The sequence below is a fragment of the Rhinolophus hipposideros genome, assembly GCF_964194185.1.
Source record: "Rhinolophus hipposideros genome assembly, chromosome: 19".
Taxonomy (NCBI): domain Eukaryota; kingdom Metazoa; phylum Chordata; class Mammalia; order Chiroptera; family Rhinolophidae; genus Rhinolophus; species Rhinolophus hipposideros.
This window is the reverse complement of record NC_138065.1, coordinates 42451566-42471690: the sequence shown is the minus strand read 5'-3', so window position 1 is coordinate 42471690 and position 20125 is coordinate 42451566. Positions and strand designations below refer to the sequence as shown.

Below are 20125 nucleotides of genomic sequence, written 5' to 3'. Positions count from 1 at the left end.
AGTATTTACACTATGCTGCTTGCTTCAGCTGGGCCTTCTGGCTGACCTTTTTACTTTCTTTCTGTCTTGCCTCATACCAGCTCTAAAACTTGGGCAAGTCAACCTGCTGAGTCTGTTTTCTGAAGGTTCCTTATAGAAATTCTTGTGAGGATTAAAAAACAATTAACAGTAAATAATTCGGAAACAGAGTAGGGGATTTTGTTATCTCAAGAATGAGGAAGAGTGGACCCATGACGATGAAGGAGATGACTTAGGCTTTAGAACGATTGGCATCTTGCAGAGTTTCACAGAACCTTGGACCTGTCTGGCAACACATTTAGAAGAACTAGGGGTAGGTGGAGATTCTGGAAGCAAATAAGCCTTTATTAAGTACCACCTGTGCTACGTAGTTGGCGCATACATAGGAAATTGTGTGACTTGGACCTGGCAAAGTCCTTATCCTTTCAGAGCTTACACTTTAGGTGATGAGGAAAGGACTGCCCAAGGGAAATGATTTCAGAAACAGAACAAAGCAAAGTGTATCAGCTGTATGAGCAAATTAACAAGGTGGGTTTAGTATAAGTGCCTAATTGTTCTGGAGCAAAGGAGTCAGTAAGAGTTCTTAGAGATGGCTTCCTTGGGAGTGCTCAGTGGGGTGGGGGTGAAGGTGGGTTTCATACTGGTACCAAATACCATGATAAAAATATGCTTGTGGATGGCTTTCTGTGAGACACAAGGGAGTGAAATATGCAAAGACCCATGGATAGTATCTAGTAAATTACATGTGCCAAAGTGGTGAAATAGGTAAGCTTTGGCTGAAATAGGAGTAATAAAATATGAACTTGGGGAAAGTACTGAACATTTGGATTCCATAAATATTTCAGTTTTGAAATGTTACTATATTAAAGCATTAATAAAGTCTCACTTTATTAATCTGAATTTGAAATTAAGCCAATCCTTAAAAATTTGGGGAGGGGGGGTAGTAAAAACAGCATAATTTCAACCTTTATAAATCAATTATAAATTCTGTTTAGGCTACTTCCACGTGGTGACACCACTTTGGTGTACAAACAGAGGTACCCACTTTTCTTTATCAGGATGAAACTTGAATGATCCCAGTTTTGAATTGTGAGAAATCGTTATTTCCTCAGGCAAAAGGCAATCACTTGTGCCTGTAGAAGTAGCTGTTGGCAGCATGACTGCTGGCCTCTCCTCTTCCTTTCAGAGGCCTCCCTTCTACTGCATTCTCTAACCCATGGCTTTTCTTGCACGCTTACCCATTCCCATGGTTCTCTATCCCCACCTACACACCAATCCCATCAGCATCCTTTTCTCAGGCCCCTCTCCCCTCATCTCCTCAGCACTTAGAAGTTCAAGGACAGGACATGTACCAGCAGATGGAGACCAATTGCTCTCTTTCACAGCCATTACCTTCACTGGGGACCAAAGATGGTACAGTGCGCATGCCCGAGAGAACCCACAAGGAGGAAGATGGGGTGGACCATGTGCCAGGCATCCTAGGCCCTGTCTCAGGGTGCGCTCTCTGAAAGAAGAGCCTGCTCCTCTTTCTCTGACTGTTCCACTTCCGGCAGCAATTCGTAGACGGGCCCTTCAGGGCTCGTGTAATATGGAGATTCTGTGGACCCCGTCAGCTTCCAGCTGGGACTATGGCAACGATGCCAAAAGAAAGCGATGCTGTAGATTCCCAACAGGCACAAAGCATTGATCATCACATGCCAGCAGAAGAAGGTGGTGATAAACATGATGTCACTGATGTCATCGTCCTGCCATGGGTAGCCGGACACTGGTCTGTACAGAATAAAGCCCGCCTGCACCAGCCAGGAGCCCAGCATCAGGAACAGAAAGGTCTCAATTAGTGAGAGGTGAAGTGCGTCGGGAGCCCACAGCTGTATGGTCAACACCAGCATCAGCAGGAACACCACCAAGATGAGCAGAGAATGAGTCTGCAGCTCCACCCCTGCTGAGCCCTGAACGTGTGACACCAACAGCATCAGGAGCACATAGAAGGTCAGGGCCACGGTGCCTTTTTCTAGGAGCACACACCTCTGAGGCAGCAAGTTGTTGCTCATGACATCTACACAGCCATTGAGGGCGAGGAGGATGAACATGGTGAGGTGCTGCCACTCTTTGGGGTACATAAATCTCGGTGGCAGCTCCCTATTCATCAGTATGAACCCTGCTTTAACACAGCTGATCTCATAAACTATCAGGATGGAGCCAGTCACCATCTTCAGCAAACCTCTGTAGGATATTTCCCACAGCCTGACCCATCTTCCCTTATTCCTGGGAGGACAGGAAGGATTCGGGAGAGAGTCACTGACTATCACAGCTTTGGAGACCACTAGTGCCTGATACAGTCCGTATGAGACTAGGAACAGCCCTGGGTACACATGGCCGATAAAGGTTCCCATTGGACTACAGATCTGTCTAACAAGGAGAGAAGAGTGAAACTCAGGCACATCCACACCTCCTGGGGCCACTTCAAGGTCTGGGCTTTGGAAAGAATTGCCTTGCACCAACTTTTATCATCTCACCCCACCCACTGCTCCCCCACAGAGAGGAAATGTTTGTTGAATCAAACCTACGCCTTTGGTGGTGTAAAGCCTCAGTGTTCCATTCCAGTCTGGTACATTAGCAACTGGCTTCTGCCAAAGAAGAAAGCTGGTGACTGTGCTTTTTAGGGGCTTCCCTCTCTGGCCTTGGAGGTGCTTCTGGTCACACTAGTCCCTTTCTCCCATGGCTTCTCCCCCTTTGCTGCCCAGCACTCAGAAAAGGAGAGGAGAGAGAAGCGTGGGATGGGGTGATATCCAGAGGAAGCCAGGGCACTCACAAACAAACCTCTCAAGCATAACTTTGGTCCAATTGTGAAGTTTTCTTTTTGGACACATATATTTATAAACATCTGGATATATAACCACATCGCCGATGCTTATCCTCTGTCTGGCTTTTCTGTTCTTATAGACATTCTGAAGATGATCAAGAAATCTCCCTTCCCCTCTTCCCCTCACCTCTTCATCTCCTTGCCCCACCCCTACGGCCACTTGAACGTCTCTACTGGGCAGTAAATAGTTCCGAAAAGCTACTTTTTGATACGATTTTAGGAATGGTGGTGGTTTTGTAGTGTGTAAACCTAATTAAGCTTTAGCCCTGCTTTCCAGAATTTCCTCCCCTATATGGATCCAGTTGGCTACAAGAGAAATTTACTGGAGAACCTGAAGGTGGGAGTGAAGCACACCGAAGCACGCTCTGAAGGTGTTGATGCCAAGCGCCACTCTGGCTTGTGCGTTCTGTTACTGATCTGCTGGCGCACCTCCTTAGCATGACCAGCAGCCAAGCCTATAGCTCCCTTCGCTTTTCTTAGTGTGAAGGGTACCAGCTTCTGCAGGTCACCTGCCACTGAAGTATGAGGTAGTGAGAGAGAGACATGGGCTCCATTTTGTCCTTACAGGTTTCGGTTTGTCCTTGCTCTTCCTTAATATCACATACTTCTTCCTGGGTGTTGTCACATTGACCTGAAATGACCTCAGACCCATCACATAGCAAAGGCAACAGCCTTCCATAGGCTTCTTCACTACACATAGTAGAAGGTCTAATATCCATAAGGCATCCGTATTCCATATCACTCTGCTCCCATGTGCCATCCCTAACTGATACAAGGGATTAAGATATAATCCTTGAAATGCAGACACTGTGGAGAAGAGTGACCAGTGAGCTGGTGTTGGCCATTTGTATTTTAATGTGACTTAGTCCATCAGCTTCATTTATCTATTACTCCAGTTGTGTCCAATGTACTCTGAAGACGGAGTCCTGCGTATTGGGTAACAGCCAGCTGAGTATAAGACAGGAAGGAGTAGAACAAAGTACAGGAAATGTAAGGCATGCCCTGGGCCCACAAATGGTTCAGGAGGTACATGGAATAGGATGTTCTCTGGGAGTCCTGAGAGGAGAGGAAGTTCATCACTCAACATGATCCAAGCCAACATCACAGTCTTCTGGGTATAACATCTGTCCTCACAATACAAGCAATGCTGTGGGGCAGAGAGGCAGCACCTGTGTGCTGGCAGCACCCGTAGTGGAGAGGAAGAGAGGTTACATCTAGGTCACACAGCACTGGCTCTGAGCCCTCACTCCTATCCAAATACCTGCTCTTTCTCAAGTCTACGTAATTACAGAAAAATTAAATCACTCTCAAGGATGGCAGTAATTTAGATTGCTACTTGCTAATGAGAGATTTGGTGGGGCTGGGGATTCGAGTGTGAAGGGAAGTTGGAAAAACAAAGCTTAATTCTGCTCTCTGAAGGAATTTGCTTATTTCAAATGTTAATGTTAGGTGTTTTTATTCAGTTAATGTGTAGGCACTGCAGAAAAATCAGATGAAATAAGCAAAAAGAACATTAAAACTCAGCTGTCACCCCGTAATATGGAGGTGACCACTGTCCCCACTGAGGTATAGAAACACAGTTGAAGAAGGCAGCATGAGGAAGTGGAAAATACATTCACTGGAAGTCAGAAATATGGATTCTGGTTCTAGTTCTCTCTTGATTTGCTGAATGGCATGCCCCTTATCTGAAAAACTTGAGTGTTGAACTTTCTATTAAAGTGAAAATATAAAGACATGAATATTGCTACACAGAAGTGAGCATACTTATCTCCTGTTTTTCCCTTCTGGTGAATTTTCAACACCTTTGGAGAATACTGTAGAGCTCCATGCTCAGAGGAAGGAGAATCAGTGGCAGATTTTGTGAGTCAGGGAAGAGAACCCCAGGGATTCTCTTTGATTCTTAGATTTGCTCTAGGAGAAGCACAGGGTCCATTTCTCCTCCAAGTTCAGCGGGGCGGGGCCAGAGAGCATGTGATCTGCAGGCCTTGAGAGGGGCTGCATTTGGTGTCTCTTAGTGTTGTCTCTAGTACATCGAGGCTGTGGTCCCAGTGAGGTGGGAGAAGCAGAGCTTACTCCAGCTCCCGCACTCATCTCCCACTTGTTCCTGCCAGTCATGAGCTGGTTGCCGGTGGTCAGAGGAGGAGAGAGAGCAGCAGCACTGACCTAGCTGCCATGTGGGCTTGAAAGTGGCATGGATGAGGACAAGTAGTCCCCCTTAAGGTCCCATCTGGGATGCTCAGGCCTCCACCTTGGCACCAGCGCTACATGTTGTTCATTGAAACATGAACATCCTGGTCTTGACTTTGAAGATAGGAATCACTCATCCCAAACCAGACACTGCCCACAAGTCGCCGAGAAGGAAGCCAAAGTGGGTGAATGATTAGCAGAACGGTCAGACAGCTCCCGAGTCTGTGGATACCGATGGCCTAGAAAGTTGTTTCATGAGGAAAACTCAGTCTGACCTTGGGAGCCCGTGGAGGTCCTTGAGGGCCTAGTGCTCCATGGGGAGACTCCCCTCAGATCTATCTCCCCCCCTACATTCTTGAGAGGCCCCGGGCACAACCACTGCCACTTGTCTGGCTTGATATTCCAGAATAAGGAAGAAGGTCTTCAAAAATTCAGTAAATACGAACTTACTGACTGCTGTGAATTCTACTGAGTGCAGCAGGGCATATAAAAAGTATATGACATAGTTCGTTCTTATCCTCAAAGAGCTTGCAATTTAGTTGAAGGCACACATCTCTACACACACACGTGCACACACACACACACACACACACCACAGACATTAGAACTATTTAGACTACCTCTGTTCCATTGAAATCAAATGTCACGTGTGTAATTTCAAATTTTCTAACAGCAACATTAAAACATAAAAAGTTGAAATGAATTATGAGATATTATATTTAAACCAATATATCCAAAATGTTATTTCAACACGGTATTAATATAAAAATTGTAAATGAAGCATTTTAGATTCCTTGTTTCCTATTAAGTCTTCCAACTCCAGTATGTATTTTACACTTATAGTACGTCTCCATTCAGACAAGACACATTACAGGTGCTCCATGGCTACGTGTGATTAGTGGCTGCCATATTGGATTGTGTAGATTTAGACAGTATAGAATGACATGTCGAGTGAATTTTAAACTTTTGGTGAAAAGAACAGTTTATGAAGGAGGTGGATGTTTGGTCAGAAAGGGTATCTAGAGAGCCACATTACAAATTTGTCAATGGCTGGGGGATTTTAGTATGATGCTGCCCAAAAGCATCTTTTAATTTACCTCCTTTTTGTTTAGGAAAGCCATCGTCCTCATCATCAGATAATGATTGCAACTCTCCTCACTGCAAGGTAGAAATACAGCACAGGAAGAGAGAAAGCCAGAGGCTGGGGGCTCGAGCAGAACCCCAGAGGGAGTACGTCCACGGATGTCGACACAAGGTCAGAGACAGCCCACATGTTCATGCGTCAAACTCTTATCTCATTTCAAGTGACGGTTACTAAGCCTTGGGGTTTGTCACTGACTTGCCAAAAAAAAAGGCTCACAAGAGATGGAAAACAACATTCTAATTTCTTAACTTGCAAGGACATATATGCTTTGTTTCTCCTGGCGCACCAGCTCATAATTTTCCTCTTTGAAATTTTCTATAATGTAAGCTTTATACTTCATTGTATAACCATGGCTTAGGTTTCACCATTTATATAATTGATTTCAAGTACTTTTCAATGGTCACATTTCAATGGCTGCAAATTGTTCTTCTGAAAACTTTTGGCAAGGGAGAAGCACAGACTCACCTCTGTCAATACCTATTTCCTAGGGAAGGACAGTGTCACAAGATGAGAAGTGAGTTCTGAAAGACCAGGTAGAAGGCTGCATACTAACTAGGAGGAATGCTGCCGTTTGACTTTATGAGTGTGGGAGAATTAACCTTCTGCTGTGTTTAGCTAAGAAGATTTAAGGGTTTATCTCTGCTCAGAATCTCACCAAGCTGAAATCAAGGTGTTGGCTAGGGCTGTGATTCTCAACCGAGCCTCAGGGTCCTTTTGCAAGCTCACTGGCTTTTGACAAAATTCAGCTCCTTGCAGTTGTAGGACAGAAGCTCCCATTTGCTTGCTGCCTGTGAGTCAGGGACATCTCTCAGCAACTCGAAGTGGCTCGCAGTTCGTTGCCATGTTCCCCTCCCCCCCATAAAAAGTTTATGACATGGCTGTTTGCTGTCCCCCAGGCTGACAAGAGTGCATCTTCCTGATGATTCATCTTCTTGTTAAAGATGTCACCTGATTAGGTTAGATCCACTCAGGACAATCTCCCTTTTCACTAAAGTCAAACTCAACAGATTAGTAACTAATTATATTCACTGGTCCTGCTCACACTCAAGAAGGGATTATACAGATCGTCTGTCTATACCAGGGGCAGGAATCTTGGGAGCCATCTTAGAATTCTGCTTACCACACCATCCGGTTCTCCTTTTCGTTCAAGTTGCAATATAATAGTGTATGTCTTTGTTTGTCTTACTCATGATTGTATTGCTAATCCCTGCACAGTACCTGGAAAATAGTAGCTGTTTAGGATTTCTGAATAAATGGGTTAATCCTCTGGTCATCTTGGTTTAATTTAGAAGATCCCCTTCATGTATGACCCACATGTTTACAAATTTGTCTCCTTCATCATATGTTCACTTTTGTGAAATCCAGCTGTAAAAGTTTTTCTCTTGTCATTGTTCCAAATACGTGGGGGTGAATTCTGTTTAAGGCTTCTGGCCTCCTGTGCAATTACTCTACTAATGTTTCAGATAGGATCCCAATAGGAAAGAGATGGCAACCCAAACTGGGGTAGTTCAAGGAGGGCTTAATAAAGGTGCTCCTTACATAGATGTGGGCAAGATATAAGGAGACCACAAGAGATGGCTGAGAAACAGTGGGAGCTGGTATTACCTCTAGACCCAAAGGATATGGGACAGAAATTCCCGATAATGTATTAAAAGTTCTTAGCTACAGACAATAAGAATCCATTCTGGCTAGTTTAAGAGAAAGGAATTTATTAAAATATATGGGTTAGTTCACAGAATCATTAGGAGGGCTGGAGAAAGAGGCTCCAGATTGAGTTTGTAAGACCAATGCCCAGAACTTCACTGTGAAAATGGGCTTAGGATGCTGCTTCTGGCACTGACTCCAGAACTGTGGGGCAAACTAGCCTGCTGAAGAAAAACAGAGTTTGCCATCTCTTGCTGCATAATGGAAACCCCAGACAGAGCCAATTTCATTCCGTTGGCTTCTGAGTTGAAGTCTTAAGTGGTGTGTCTAATTGGTAACATGCCTGTACCCTAGGAGCTACAAGGGAGGCCAGAGATTAAAAACAAAATTTACCAGGAAGGCAGGACTGACAATGTGGAAACTGATCAAAATGTTGGGAGGCTGTTTCAAAGATCTTGTTAGTCTCACATGTCCACTGTAGGTAGCGAGAAGTGGAATTGTTTGCTTGAAGGATCTATGAATTTAAATTATGGCATACTCTGCCAATCTGACTTCAAGAAAATGTAGACCAATTGACATTGCCTTTTGTATGATAATTCCCTTTTCCCTACATCTTCTCTGGCAATGGATAACATTTCTTTAATACTTTCGACAATTTTTGACAACTTGACAGTGAAAACAAAAGATCCTACTTAATTCTGCTTTTTCACAAAATTGGTTCAGTTAGCATATATATATATTTGTTGTTGTTGTTTGTTTATTACCCATTTGTTCTTCTGTGACATAGTCACTTACTTGTAAATCTTCTGCCCATTTTTTTATATTAGGTTGCTTTTTTGTTTATTAATGTTTGAACATCTCTGTATATTTTGGGTATTGATTTTTTTTTGGTCTGTTACATGTTGAAAATGTTCTTCATAGTGTCTCTTTTCTCTCTTTTTCTTGTATCTTTTAGTTACGGGAAAGCTAAATAAAATGGGTAATCTTTTCAGAATTTTTTTCTTGCTCAAGAAAGTTTTTCATGTCTTTCATATAAAACATCTTCCTTTATTTCCTTCAAACCATTTTTGTAGTCTTGTTGCTCATGTTTACTTTTTCAGTCCATCTATAATTCTTTCTTTGTGTGTTGTATGAGGTAGAAACTAAAGGGTTCCCCCATCCCTAAAAGGGAGAGTCAGTTATTCTTCACATGAATTGAGTTGCCCGTCCTTAACAAGTATTTCATTTTCACACTACATTTCTGTATCTGGAGTCTGTTTTACATTACACTATGTGGATTTATGGGCCAATGGCACTGGCTTACTCCTACACCATGATTTTAATTACTGAATATTTACAATGTATTATGAAAGCTGGTGAAGCAATTTATTCCTCATGTGTAAAGGACAATGTTATATTCTCCTGGAACATGCAGAGCAAATTAGGTGACTAGGATAAGACAAATTCCCTGCTTGTAAGGAGACTACCTTTTAGTTAGTCAGACAAAACCTCCCCATGAGAAACAAACAATATGACAAAGAGTATATCAGCAGCATGGGCAAAAAATAAGGCAGATTTAGATGAGTTGCTGGAATGTTCCAGATCAAAAGACTATATGAGAATTTTCTGGAGGAAGAATTCTTGGTGGCAGTAGTATAAGGAGATTTAATGCCAGGTGGAAAATAACACTGTACAGTAAATATGTGCCTGCTGGTGGCTTTTTCCAAATTGTACAGAACATCATTTGGCAAAGGCATGAGTATAGGATAGAGTAAATTAGGCTCTAGTAAATTGCTGGTGGGGCTGCTGGTGGTTAAACAAATAGCTAAGCCTAGCTTTGGCTGGATTAGAAGTCAAGAATAAGACATGTGGTAGCACTTAATGAAAATTGGTTTATGGGATCTTGAAAACCTATGATATAAAAGTATTAATTCTCACTTTATGTGCAAAATTTGAAACAATGCTAATCTACCCAAATGAAAAAAAAATATATGAGATTCTTATTACTTCAACCAGGTGGGGTAAGTGAATTGCACCTTATCTGTTTCCATGTGGTGGTGTCACTTTGGTTGGCAAAAAGAAACACCTACCATTACAGTTTTGATTTATAAGAAAGAAATATTTATTCTTTGAGTAAAAGCCTGTAGAAGTAGCTGGTGGCAGCATGACTGCTGGCCTCGCCTTTTCCTTTCAGAGGCCTCCCTTCTACTGCATTCTCTAACCCATGGCTTTTCTTGCACGCTTACCCATTCCCATGGTTCTCTATCCCCACCCACACACCAATCCCATCAGCATCCTTTTCTCAGGCCCCTCTCCCCTCATCTCCTCAGCACTTAGAAGTTCAAGGACAGGACATGTACCAGCAGATGGAGACCAATTGCTCTCTTTCACAGCCATTACCTTCACTGGGGACCAAAGAGGCTACAGTGCACATGCCCGAGAGAACCCACAAGGAGAAAGATGGGGTGGACCATGTGCCAGGCATCCTAGGCCCTGTCTCAGGGTGTGCTCTCTGAAAGGAGAAGAGCCTGCTCCTCTTTCTCTGACTGCTCCACTTCCGGCAGCAATTCGTAGACGGGCCCTTCAGGGCTTGTGTAATATGGAGTTTCTGTGGACCCCGTCAGCTTCCAGTTGGGACTATGGCAACGATGCCAAAAGGAAGTGATGCTGTAGATTCCCAACAGGCACAAAGCATTGATCATCATATGCCAGCAAAAGAAGGTGGTGATAAACATGATGTCGCTGATGTCATCGTCCTGCCATGGGTAGCCGGACACTGGTCTGTACAGAATAAAGCCCACCTGCACCAGCCAGGAGCCCAGCATCAGGAACAGAAAGGTCTCAATTAGTGAGAGGTGAAGTGCGTCGGGAGCCCACAGCTGTATGGTCAACACCAGCATCAGCAGGAACACCACCAAGATGAGCAGAGAATGAGTCTGCAGCTCCACCCCTGCTGAGCCCTGAACGTGTGACACCAACAGCATCAGGAGCACGTAGAAGGTCAGGGCCACGGTGCCTTTTTCTAGGAGCACACACCTCTGAGGCAGCAAGTTGTTGCTCATGACATCTACACAGCCATTGAGGGCGAGGAGGATGAACATGGTGAGGTGCTGCCACTCTTTGGGGTACATAAATCTCGGTGGCACCTCCCTATCCATGAACACCATTCCATCATCAAGACAGGAGACTACGTAAACAGTTAAGATGGAGCCAGTCACCATCTTTATCAAACCTCCATAGGATATTTTCCACAGCCTGGCCCATATTCCTTTATTCCTAGGAGGACATGCGGAATATAGAAGAGAGTCATTGACTATCATGGCCTTAAAGACCACCATTGCCTGATATAGTCCATAAGAGAAAAGATACAGCCCCGGGTAAAAATGACCGTTGAACTTTCCCATGAAATTACAGGTGTGTCTGACTAAGGAGTGAAGAACAGAACTCAGAACCTCTCTGCCCTCCTCTCTTTTGAAGACTCCTCAAGTTTTGGGCTGCATAGACAGAGCTCACTTCTACTTCCTTTTATCATCTCCCTCTGCCCACGGCTCCCAGACAGAATGGAAAGTTCTGGATGGGAACCAACACTGTTGATGAAATGGGTCTCATTTTTACATTCCATTCTGGTACACTGGGAACTAACTGACTTCTGCCGAAGAGGGAAGAGAACTATTTCCTGGTATGCACCTGTAAGAATGTATGTTCTCATGAGCTCTGTGTTTGGGCCTTTGAGATATTTCTGGTAGCACTTGTCCCTTTCTCCCATGGCTTGGTTTCTTTTGCTCGGGTCCAGTGCTTAGAGGAGCAATGGAGAGGTGCATGAACATGGACATTATCCAGAAAAACAAATTTATTTTTCCTGAACATAAAAATTTATCCACGTTTGGGGATTTTTATCCACATATATACAGATTGAGCACCTACCTGTCCACTTCATTTTTCTGTGACAGATTTGTGTGACCACCAAGAAAGCCCTTCACCTGCCCCTAAGTCCCTTTCCACTGGACAGTAGATGAACCTGAAAAGCCACATTTGGAGATCAGTTTGGGGATGTTAACGTGTAATTTCTGATTAAAATGCAGATGTGTTGAGAGAAGTAGATTCAGTGGGCTAGTTGTATTTCATGTGAATTCGCTTGTCAACTTTATTCTCTCTTTAGTTATCATTTGCTACGTAGGTAGAAAGTGTTCTAAGCAGTCAATGACAACCAGTTGCCTCTGAAGGACTATATCTAAGGCAAGAGTTTCCATTTTGAGGGGATGGTAGAGAACAAGGTACAAGGAAGGTGAGGCAGGATCTGGGCCCACAAATGCTTCTGGGTGAATTCCAGGAGGTACATGGATAGGAGTTTCTCTGGAAGCGATAATGGTGCTGAGGGGAGAGGCAGTTCATCACTTAACATGAACCATGCTGACATCACAGCCTTCTGCATAATCATCTGTCCTCCCAATGCTGTGGGGCAGAGGCAGCATCCATATGCTGAGAGCGCCCCCATTGGGGAGGAGGAGATATGACATCCAGGTTACAGCGCTTCCTCTGAGTCCTGAGTCTCATCCACACATCTCCCTTTCCTACAGCCATTTATATGAGAAAAATTCAATTTGTTAATTCCCTTGAGAATGAAGGCCATTTCTTACCAGTAGGACAGTGTAAATTTGAGTGTGAAAAGCTTAAGATTGCTCTACAGAGGGACTTGCCTTCATTATTCCATTTTCACTTCAACTTCCTTTTCTTTTTCTTACACAAGTATGGCATAGATTGGCTAGCAATTCACAGTATTGACTTCTTTTTCTTCCTTTGTATGCTGATAAATTACATTTCCCACCATGCCTTATAGTGAGATGCAGCCTTGCAACTGAGTTCTAGCCAGTGGAGTGTGCATGGAAGTGATATACATATATTAGTCTCTGGCCTCCCCCCATAAAATTGTCCCTCACGTACTCTTTTGTGTTATTTTCCTTTCCTCTGGCTTTTATACAGGACATCACAGCTTATTTGGAAGTCATATGTTGTTGAGGATGGAGGAACTCTAAGATGGAAGGAACAGGTTTCCTGGAGTACGCTGTTCAGGAACAGTCACTCTGGACTATATGTGGTCAAGAAAGAAACTCTTTTTGGTTAAGCAATGGAAATTTTTACATTTGTTTATTATATCAGCTATTTCACCCAACCTAATGCAAAACCAATACATATCCTTTGAGGAAATGTTTGGAAAAATCTGTAAACAAAAATTTAGAGAAAAATAAGCACCTATAATTCCAAACATGACAATAACCACAACATTCAGTTGTAGAACTCAGCTTTAGGAAGACAGGGTTGTGAAATGGAAAAAAAAAAAATGACTGGAAATTGAGAGACCAGGATTCCAGTCCAAATTACCCCCTCATCACCAGAGCTTCAATTTCTCTATTATAGAAGAAAAAGAGCTTTGGTTTTTGTATCCTCTAAAGAGAGAGGTGAAGGGAAGAAAGAAGACGAAAGAGGAGGAAGAGGAGAAAAAAGAGGAGGGAAGGGGAAAAAGAGGAGAAAGAAGGGGAACAGGAAGGGAGGAAAACAAGGGGGTTATTGCACAGAAGGGAGTGATTTTGTTACCCCATAAATTTTCCTTTTTAGCAAGTGGTCAAAATACCAAGAAAACTTCAAAGAGTTGACTGCTCAGGGAAAGAAGGTACAAAGGGAAGCCATGAGTGTGACACCGTGATGGAGTAGACCATGGATGAGAAATCTCTGGTACTCCCTTTGGCGATTGCCTTTGTTCTGGGAAACCACTGAGCTGTTCGGAGGGGAAGTGGCTGTCTGTGCAGCAAAGCCCATTGCTCACTAAGTATTTACCATCACAAAGAGTCAGTGCATGTTTCTGAGTAGCCCAGTTCTATCTAGAATGGACTGCAGGTATCAGAATGGCCGTTTGGGGTCGCTAGTAGTGTTATCTCCGGCACTTAGAGCTGTGAGTTAAAGGGACAGTAGATATTGAGGGATAAGCAGATACTACTTCTCTCCTGACCACCGCATTTATCTCTGCCTCTTGGCCATGCCTGGCAGCCATGAGCTGGTTGCTGGTGGCCAGAGGAGAGAGAGCGGCACTGACCCAACTGCAATGCGGGGTTGAAAGTGGCATGGATGAGGACAAGTAGTGCCCCTTAAGGTCCCATCTGGGATGCTCAGGCCTCCACCTTGGCACCAGCGCTACATGTTGTTCATTGAAACATGAACATCCTGGTCTTGACTTTGAAGATAGGAATCACTCATCCCAAACCAGACACTACCCACAAGTCGCCGAGAAGGAAGCCAAAGCAGGTGAATGATTAGCAGAACTGTCAGACAGCTCCCGAGTCTGTGGATACTGATTACCTGGGAAGCTGTTTCATGAGGAAAACTCAGCTTGACCTTGGGAGCCCATGGAGGTCCTTCATAGCCTAGTGCTCCATGGGGAGACTCCCCTCAGACCTGACTCCCCATCCCTACATTCTTGAGGGGCCTCAGGCACAGCCACTGCCACTTGTCTGGCTTGATATCCTAGAATAAGCAAGAATGTCCTTAGGAATTTAGTAAACACAAATTTACTAAGTTCCGTGAGATAATCTTGTCCTCACAAAGCTAACAACATAGTTAAAAGCATAGTATACACACATAAAATAGACATATATGATAATTAGAGAATTATTTTGAATTGGAGAATGTCATGTTGAGTGACGTGTAGAGTACATATTAGATTTCAATGACAGGAGTTGTTCATGGGGGAGGTTCAAGGTTAGTCACAATCATCCCTAAATATGTCCCACAAAACTGCTAGGACCTCAGGGAAGGTTTTAGAGTCTGGTTCTTTCAAAAGCCTTTATACCAACTGTAAAGGAATCCTTTGTTTCTTATTGTTCCAGGGCAGACATATATTGCCAAGAGTCAGGGCTGTATTGTATGGATTGTAGACTGACAGGGCCAGTTAAATGCTTCTCCCACCAGTCTCTAATGCTAAGACAAGGGCACTTGTGGGAGACCCTGAGATTTGGAATGGGGAAACAGGTGACACTGAGAACCATGAACTCCTCAACTCCATAGGACCTCCCTTTCTGCTACAAGAAACACCTCTTCCCACCTGAGAGGAAAAGTCTTCCTCTGCATAAACACCTTTTACCTTTCGATGACTGTACCTGGGTAAGTTCCGTCACCAGGGAGGGGATGCCAGTCTTTGTAGGACCCACTCCCACAACTCTTATTACCTCTATGTCCATAACAAGAGTGGATCCTAGTGTAACCCAGACAAGTATATATGAGACCTGGTCTGAGGTGAGAGAGGAAATCGATGTCTGAAAAGAATTACAAGACCTCACCAATCAGTATTGGCAAGAGTATGGGGAGCATGGATGTGAATGAATTCTAAAGTGAAGTGGAAGAGTTGCTTGAGCCATGTGAATTTATCCATATGAATTTATTTAATTCTATGTTTAATATGTGGCTTGAGCATCTGGGAATGGTGTAAATAGTCTTCTAGGTTGGCCAGTTGAAACCTGGACTCAATGATGGCCTACAGTCAATGAAGTTGACATTTTGGAATTTCCCTGGCAAACTCTGGAGAAGCACTGCCAATAGAACTTTCTGCAAAGATGGCAATTTTCTATAACTGCAGTCCAATACAGTAAGTTCTAGCCACCTATGGCCACAGAGCACTTCAAATGTGGCCAGTGCAAGTAGGGAACTGAATTGTTAATTTTAATAAATTTAAATTTAATTAATCACACGTGAATCGTGGCCATTGTATTGAATGGTGCAGCTCTAGTGTAAGGAGTCTGAGGCTTCAGGGAATGGCAAGGAGACATCCTTTTTTGCTGAGTCTACTCCGGCTGCTTCCCTCAGGTTTTAATACAGGAAGTAGCATATTTTGTCATGTATAATGCACACTTTTTTGCGTAAATTTGTAAAGGAAAAATAAGGATGTGCATTATACGTGGTAGTACGAATTCCATGTCTATATAAATGTTTTTAACTCTTTATTTATGCTTATGAGTTAAAGTGTAACTCTAGAAATCAATAACGATATCCGTATACAAAATAATACCCTGGAATGTGATAATCGGTTTTGTTGAACTTAGACAAACTTTCAGTGATGAATATCGTGAATCGTTCTTCATCGTGAATATCATGAATTTCTTACCGGTACATAAAATTTCTTGTACCTTGTATCTGTTCTTATGTTTTGTAATTATTTGTTACCTAAGGTTTCTTGTACCATAATATGTTTAAAAAATAAATGCCAAAATTCCTTTATAATACAAAAAACAAGTGCCTAAATGTCAACAAATAAAAAATTTGAATTAAGAAATTAAAACAAAAGATTTTTTTTCCTGAAAGTTGGAGCCAAAAACATGGGTGCACATTATACACGGCAAAATACGGCACTCTCGTTATCATTCACTTTTGAGTAATTTTTTCCATTTCTATTTTTATTTTCTCTTTACCCCCAAAATCATCTAGGAGAACATCTTTTATGTTCCAAATAAATTGTATCCTTTTTCTTTTATTATCCTTTTTATGTTGATATTTTTTCTGCTTTTTAAAAGTATGTTGTTTTCCTCCATAAATGTTCTGTGAGAAGTATTTAAATATTCCTATTAATTTTATATGATATGATTTATTAGATAGAGGTGTTATATTCTCTAACTATGACTCCGATTTGTTCATTTCTTTTTATTTCTATCAATTTTTATTCTATGTATGTAGACGCCACGATGTTAGTGCATTTAACTTCACAATTGTTATATCTTCTTGGTAAATTGGATGTAATAGAAAGAAGAAAATATATTTGCCCCGGTTAATTGTTAATGATTCTCATCTTTAGTGTTCTTTTATCTGATATCAGCACTATAATATTCTGCTTTCTGTTATTACTTTGTATTATTCTTTTATGCCTATGTTTTCATCTTTCTGTGCCCAGTTGTTTAAACATATGTCCCGTAATTAGCATACAGCTTGACTTTGTATTTTAACCTGTTTGGAAAATCTGTGTTACTTTGACAGGGGAATTTAAGATGCTTAAATTTATTGTGATCTTTGATATATTTGGACTGATTTTTAACATTTTATTTTATGCTTCCATGTTTCCTTTTTGGCCCTGTGACTCCAGTTCCTTTTAAAAAAATATTTCCATAGGAATGAGTAACTTCATTTACTGGAATGAAAATTTCCATCCAAACAAAGAAATGTCTGTTAGAATTGAAGGTTATGGGAACTTGAGATTGGTGACACATTACTGTGTTTCTACATTCTCCAACTTTCCTCATTCCTGGGCTCCAGCTTTGTAAAACTTTACAAACAATCCTGCCAAATCTTGGCATCTTGAATTGCCACGTTGGCATGTCACACAGGCAAACTAAGAGCCATTTTCCTCATAAGCAATATGAGGTCAATAAGTGTGTCACCTCAGAGGGTTACTGTGAGGATGAGAAGAGATACCCATGTAAAAACACTCAGTGTAATCCTTGGCACACAGTGAGAACTCAGGAAATGGTACCTGATAAAGTTAACAATTATCTTAGTCCACACCCAGCACTTTAGACAAGACTTTTCACACAAATTATGGTTTCCTTAATCCCCCGAGAAGGAGGGTTGTAGAGCTCCTTGAAGGCTTGTGATAGCTCTCAGAAGAGACATAATTTACTTCTCCTGATACTCTTATCATCCCCGAAACTGAATGCAGATGTCAGTCCATGAACTGACGCCAGGGGTTTAAACAGGTGCTACATGTAGGGCTTTGTGGCTTTGCACTGGCAACCTTTCCCCTAGTTTTGCATTTTGTCTGAAGTTCCTGCATGAAGAAGACCTGGCCTTAATGAAATAATCAATCCCGGGTCTTTTCATGTTTCCAATGAATGTTAATGAGCAAACAGGGAAAGATCAAGGGGGCTGCAACTGAGACTTAAGGAGACCTTGGAAGCAGAAGCCAGGATGGGGTAGGTGCCCTCCGGAGACATGTCAGTGTTTACTTTTGATGACACTAACCCTCAGATCTTATTCATTTGAGCTGCAAACCAGGGGCTCTGGTACCAGATACCTGAGATTTCATCTTTTGCAATGTCCCTGTGTTCTTCCTTTGACAAACAGGTTCAATATCTACTATGAGCAAGAAACTTGCTCTCATGATTTTATTATAGGCTTTGAGTAATACCAAGGTGATTATGACACCTGCAGTGCCACCAAGGATTTTATGTTCTGATAGAGGCAGTGAGATGGGCAGAAACAGCCACAGTAGGATGGGACTGAGACATGTCATAGAAGAGGTACAAAATTCTATCAGCTCAAGAAAGGAGCAAATTGCTTCCACCTTGGAAGGAACCAAGACTGTTGTATGCTGGGAGTTAGATCGGAGCTGCCCTTTTAAGAATAGTGGGGTCTAGACGGGGAGAGGTGGCCAGTGCTCTTTCAGGTGGAGCACACAGTGTGAACCCTGGCAGGGAAGTCCAAGGTACATTCAGGAGATAGCAAGTTGTACCTACCCTGTGTCTTCTATCTGTGTTTTCATGGGAAAGTCTCTTAATCAACTTGAGCTCCATTTCCCCGTGGGGCTAGCTTTATATATTCCTCAGAATAACTGCAAAGATGAAATGACTTATAGTATAATAAGCAAGTGTGTAGATCATTGTATGTGATTGAAAAATGGTCGGTAGTGTCCCTCGTGCCTGTTTCTGTTTCTTCCCTTGATTCCAGTCCCTACGCTGGTGCAAGCAGATTCCTAGGAACTTCTATTGGAATGCAGAGTTCAAAGGCAACCGAAGGGAGTGGCAGATCAATCGTGCTGTTTAAATAAGGGAGTGTAGGCTTGCCACAGGCAGTTCTCAGCAGAGCCAGTTCCCTCCAGGCTTAAAAGGGCCCTCGTTGGGGATAGAACCAGTCCTGGACTGACTGTCCCACGGTTTCCGTCCTTGTTACAAACTCCGGGATGGTGTGGCCATCTTTCCAAGCATCCTGTCACATCCACATTAGCAAAGAGCTCCTCTTACAAAGACATTTCCTCCACTGCTTCCCCAGTCTTCTGGTCGAAGACTTGGACACAGTTCTCTCCTTGAAACCAGGGAGCCTGGTTTCAAGTTTTGTTTGTTAGTTGTTTCATAAGCAAGCAATGTGTGTATATGTTAGATGCTGGTAAAGACTAGAGAGAAAAGTAAAGCAGAGAAAGGGAAATAGGATATGCCCGGGCGGTGAGGGGTTGCTCTTTTCGATAGGGTCATCAGTGAAGGTCTGTGTGAAAGAAGTGAAGTGAGTTGGTGAGTCATGCAGATATCTGGGGAAGAGACCAGTGAAGACCAGGGCAGTTATGCAGGTGGGACTTTAATGATGGTGGGGAGCAGGACGAGAGAGGTGAAGATGGTGAGAAGTGGACAGATGTGTGTTTTTTGAAGGTAGTGTCACAAGGATTGAGGGATCCATGAAATGTGTGGTGTGAGAGAAAGGGATCAAAACTAACACCACGATTTTTAGCGTGAGGAACTGGAAAAATGAGTTTCCATTTGAATGAGATGGCAAAGGCTTCGGGAGGGAAAGGATGTGGGCAGAAGGCCAGGGGGTTCTTTGGGGCACTTTTTAAGGTTTGAAATGCCTATTTGACATCTGAGTATGGATGGCAATTGGTTATACATGTCTGGAGATCTAGGAGAGAGGTTAAGACTTGAATATAGACTTGGGAGTGAGCATACAGTTTTAGTGGTTGTCAAGAACTGTGAAGGATCTGAGTTTTACCCTATTTACAAGCTAACAAGTCACCTACTGCAGCCTCATGGATGCTGGCAGAAGACGTGAGCCTCTGGGGTCATAGACAGAGGCCTTTATTATTCACAGCAGTGGCAGTAGCCAGAGTACCTGCCTTTTCCTGCCCTAGTTCCCTGAGTCTCAGTTCCCCAGGGCGACGTGGAGCAGGCTGGAGATGCCTGCACACGCAGTGGTTACACGACAGGAAAGGAACCCTAAGCTGAGGAAACCTGAATCTTTTGTAATGGGCAATAAGCATGCCAACCCTTTGTTCTGAGGGGAACACTATCTCTGCGTTGCAAGCTGTTTGCTACACAAACATCCTTGAAAAGACTCCAGAATAAAGCCAGTCAGCATCTCTGCTCATGAGCAGTGCAGAAATGCAAGAGGCCATGGAGAATTGTCTCTCCACATGCTATCTATCACCCCCTAAGGAGTACTGTGGAAAATTAAAGGGTATTTATGGTTTTACAGTGATTGGGTGATACTCTCATTTCACAGGCAGGAGCCAGGGATATTAGATATGTGCAAGGTATGGGACAGTCTCACATAAA

At 42.9% G+C, this 20125-nt stretch overlaps 3 protein-coding genes across 5 annotated transcripts in view; 1 reads left to right on the top strand and 2 right to left on the bottom strand.

Moving 5' to 3' along the window:
• Positions 1-20125, top strand: part of RGSL1 (regulator of G protein signaling like 1) — a 111559-nt gene that overhangs the window by 5294 nt on the left and 86140 nt on the right. For all 3 annotated transcript variants that reach the window (XM_081024576.1, XM_081024575.1, XM_081024577.1), the window contains exon 3: positions 6181-6323. The gene's annotated coding sequence lies outside the window, so the exon portion shown is untranslated. The remainder of the gene's footprint in view (positions 1-6180; positions 6324-20125) is intronic.
• On the bottom strand, positions 1509-2411 carry LOC308486996 (transmembrane epididymal protein 1A-like; the record flags this gene model as incomplete). The annotated part of the gene is made up of 1 exon (XM_081024586.1): positions 1509-2411. One exon carries the CDS (start codon positions 2409-2411, stop codon positions 1509-1511), a length of 903 nt encoding a protein of 300 aa, XP_080880712.1.
• On the bottom strand, positions 10334-11371 carry LOC308486995 (transmembrane epididymal protein 1-like; the record flags this gene model as incomplete). Its single annotated transcript, XM_081024585.1, has 1 exon — positions 10334-11371. The coding sequence occupies exon 1, from the start codon at positions 11237-11239 to the stop codon at positions 10334-10336; it is 906 nt and encodes a 301-aa protein (XP_080880711.1). The 5' UTR covers positions 11240-11371.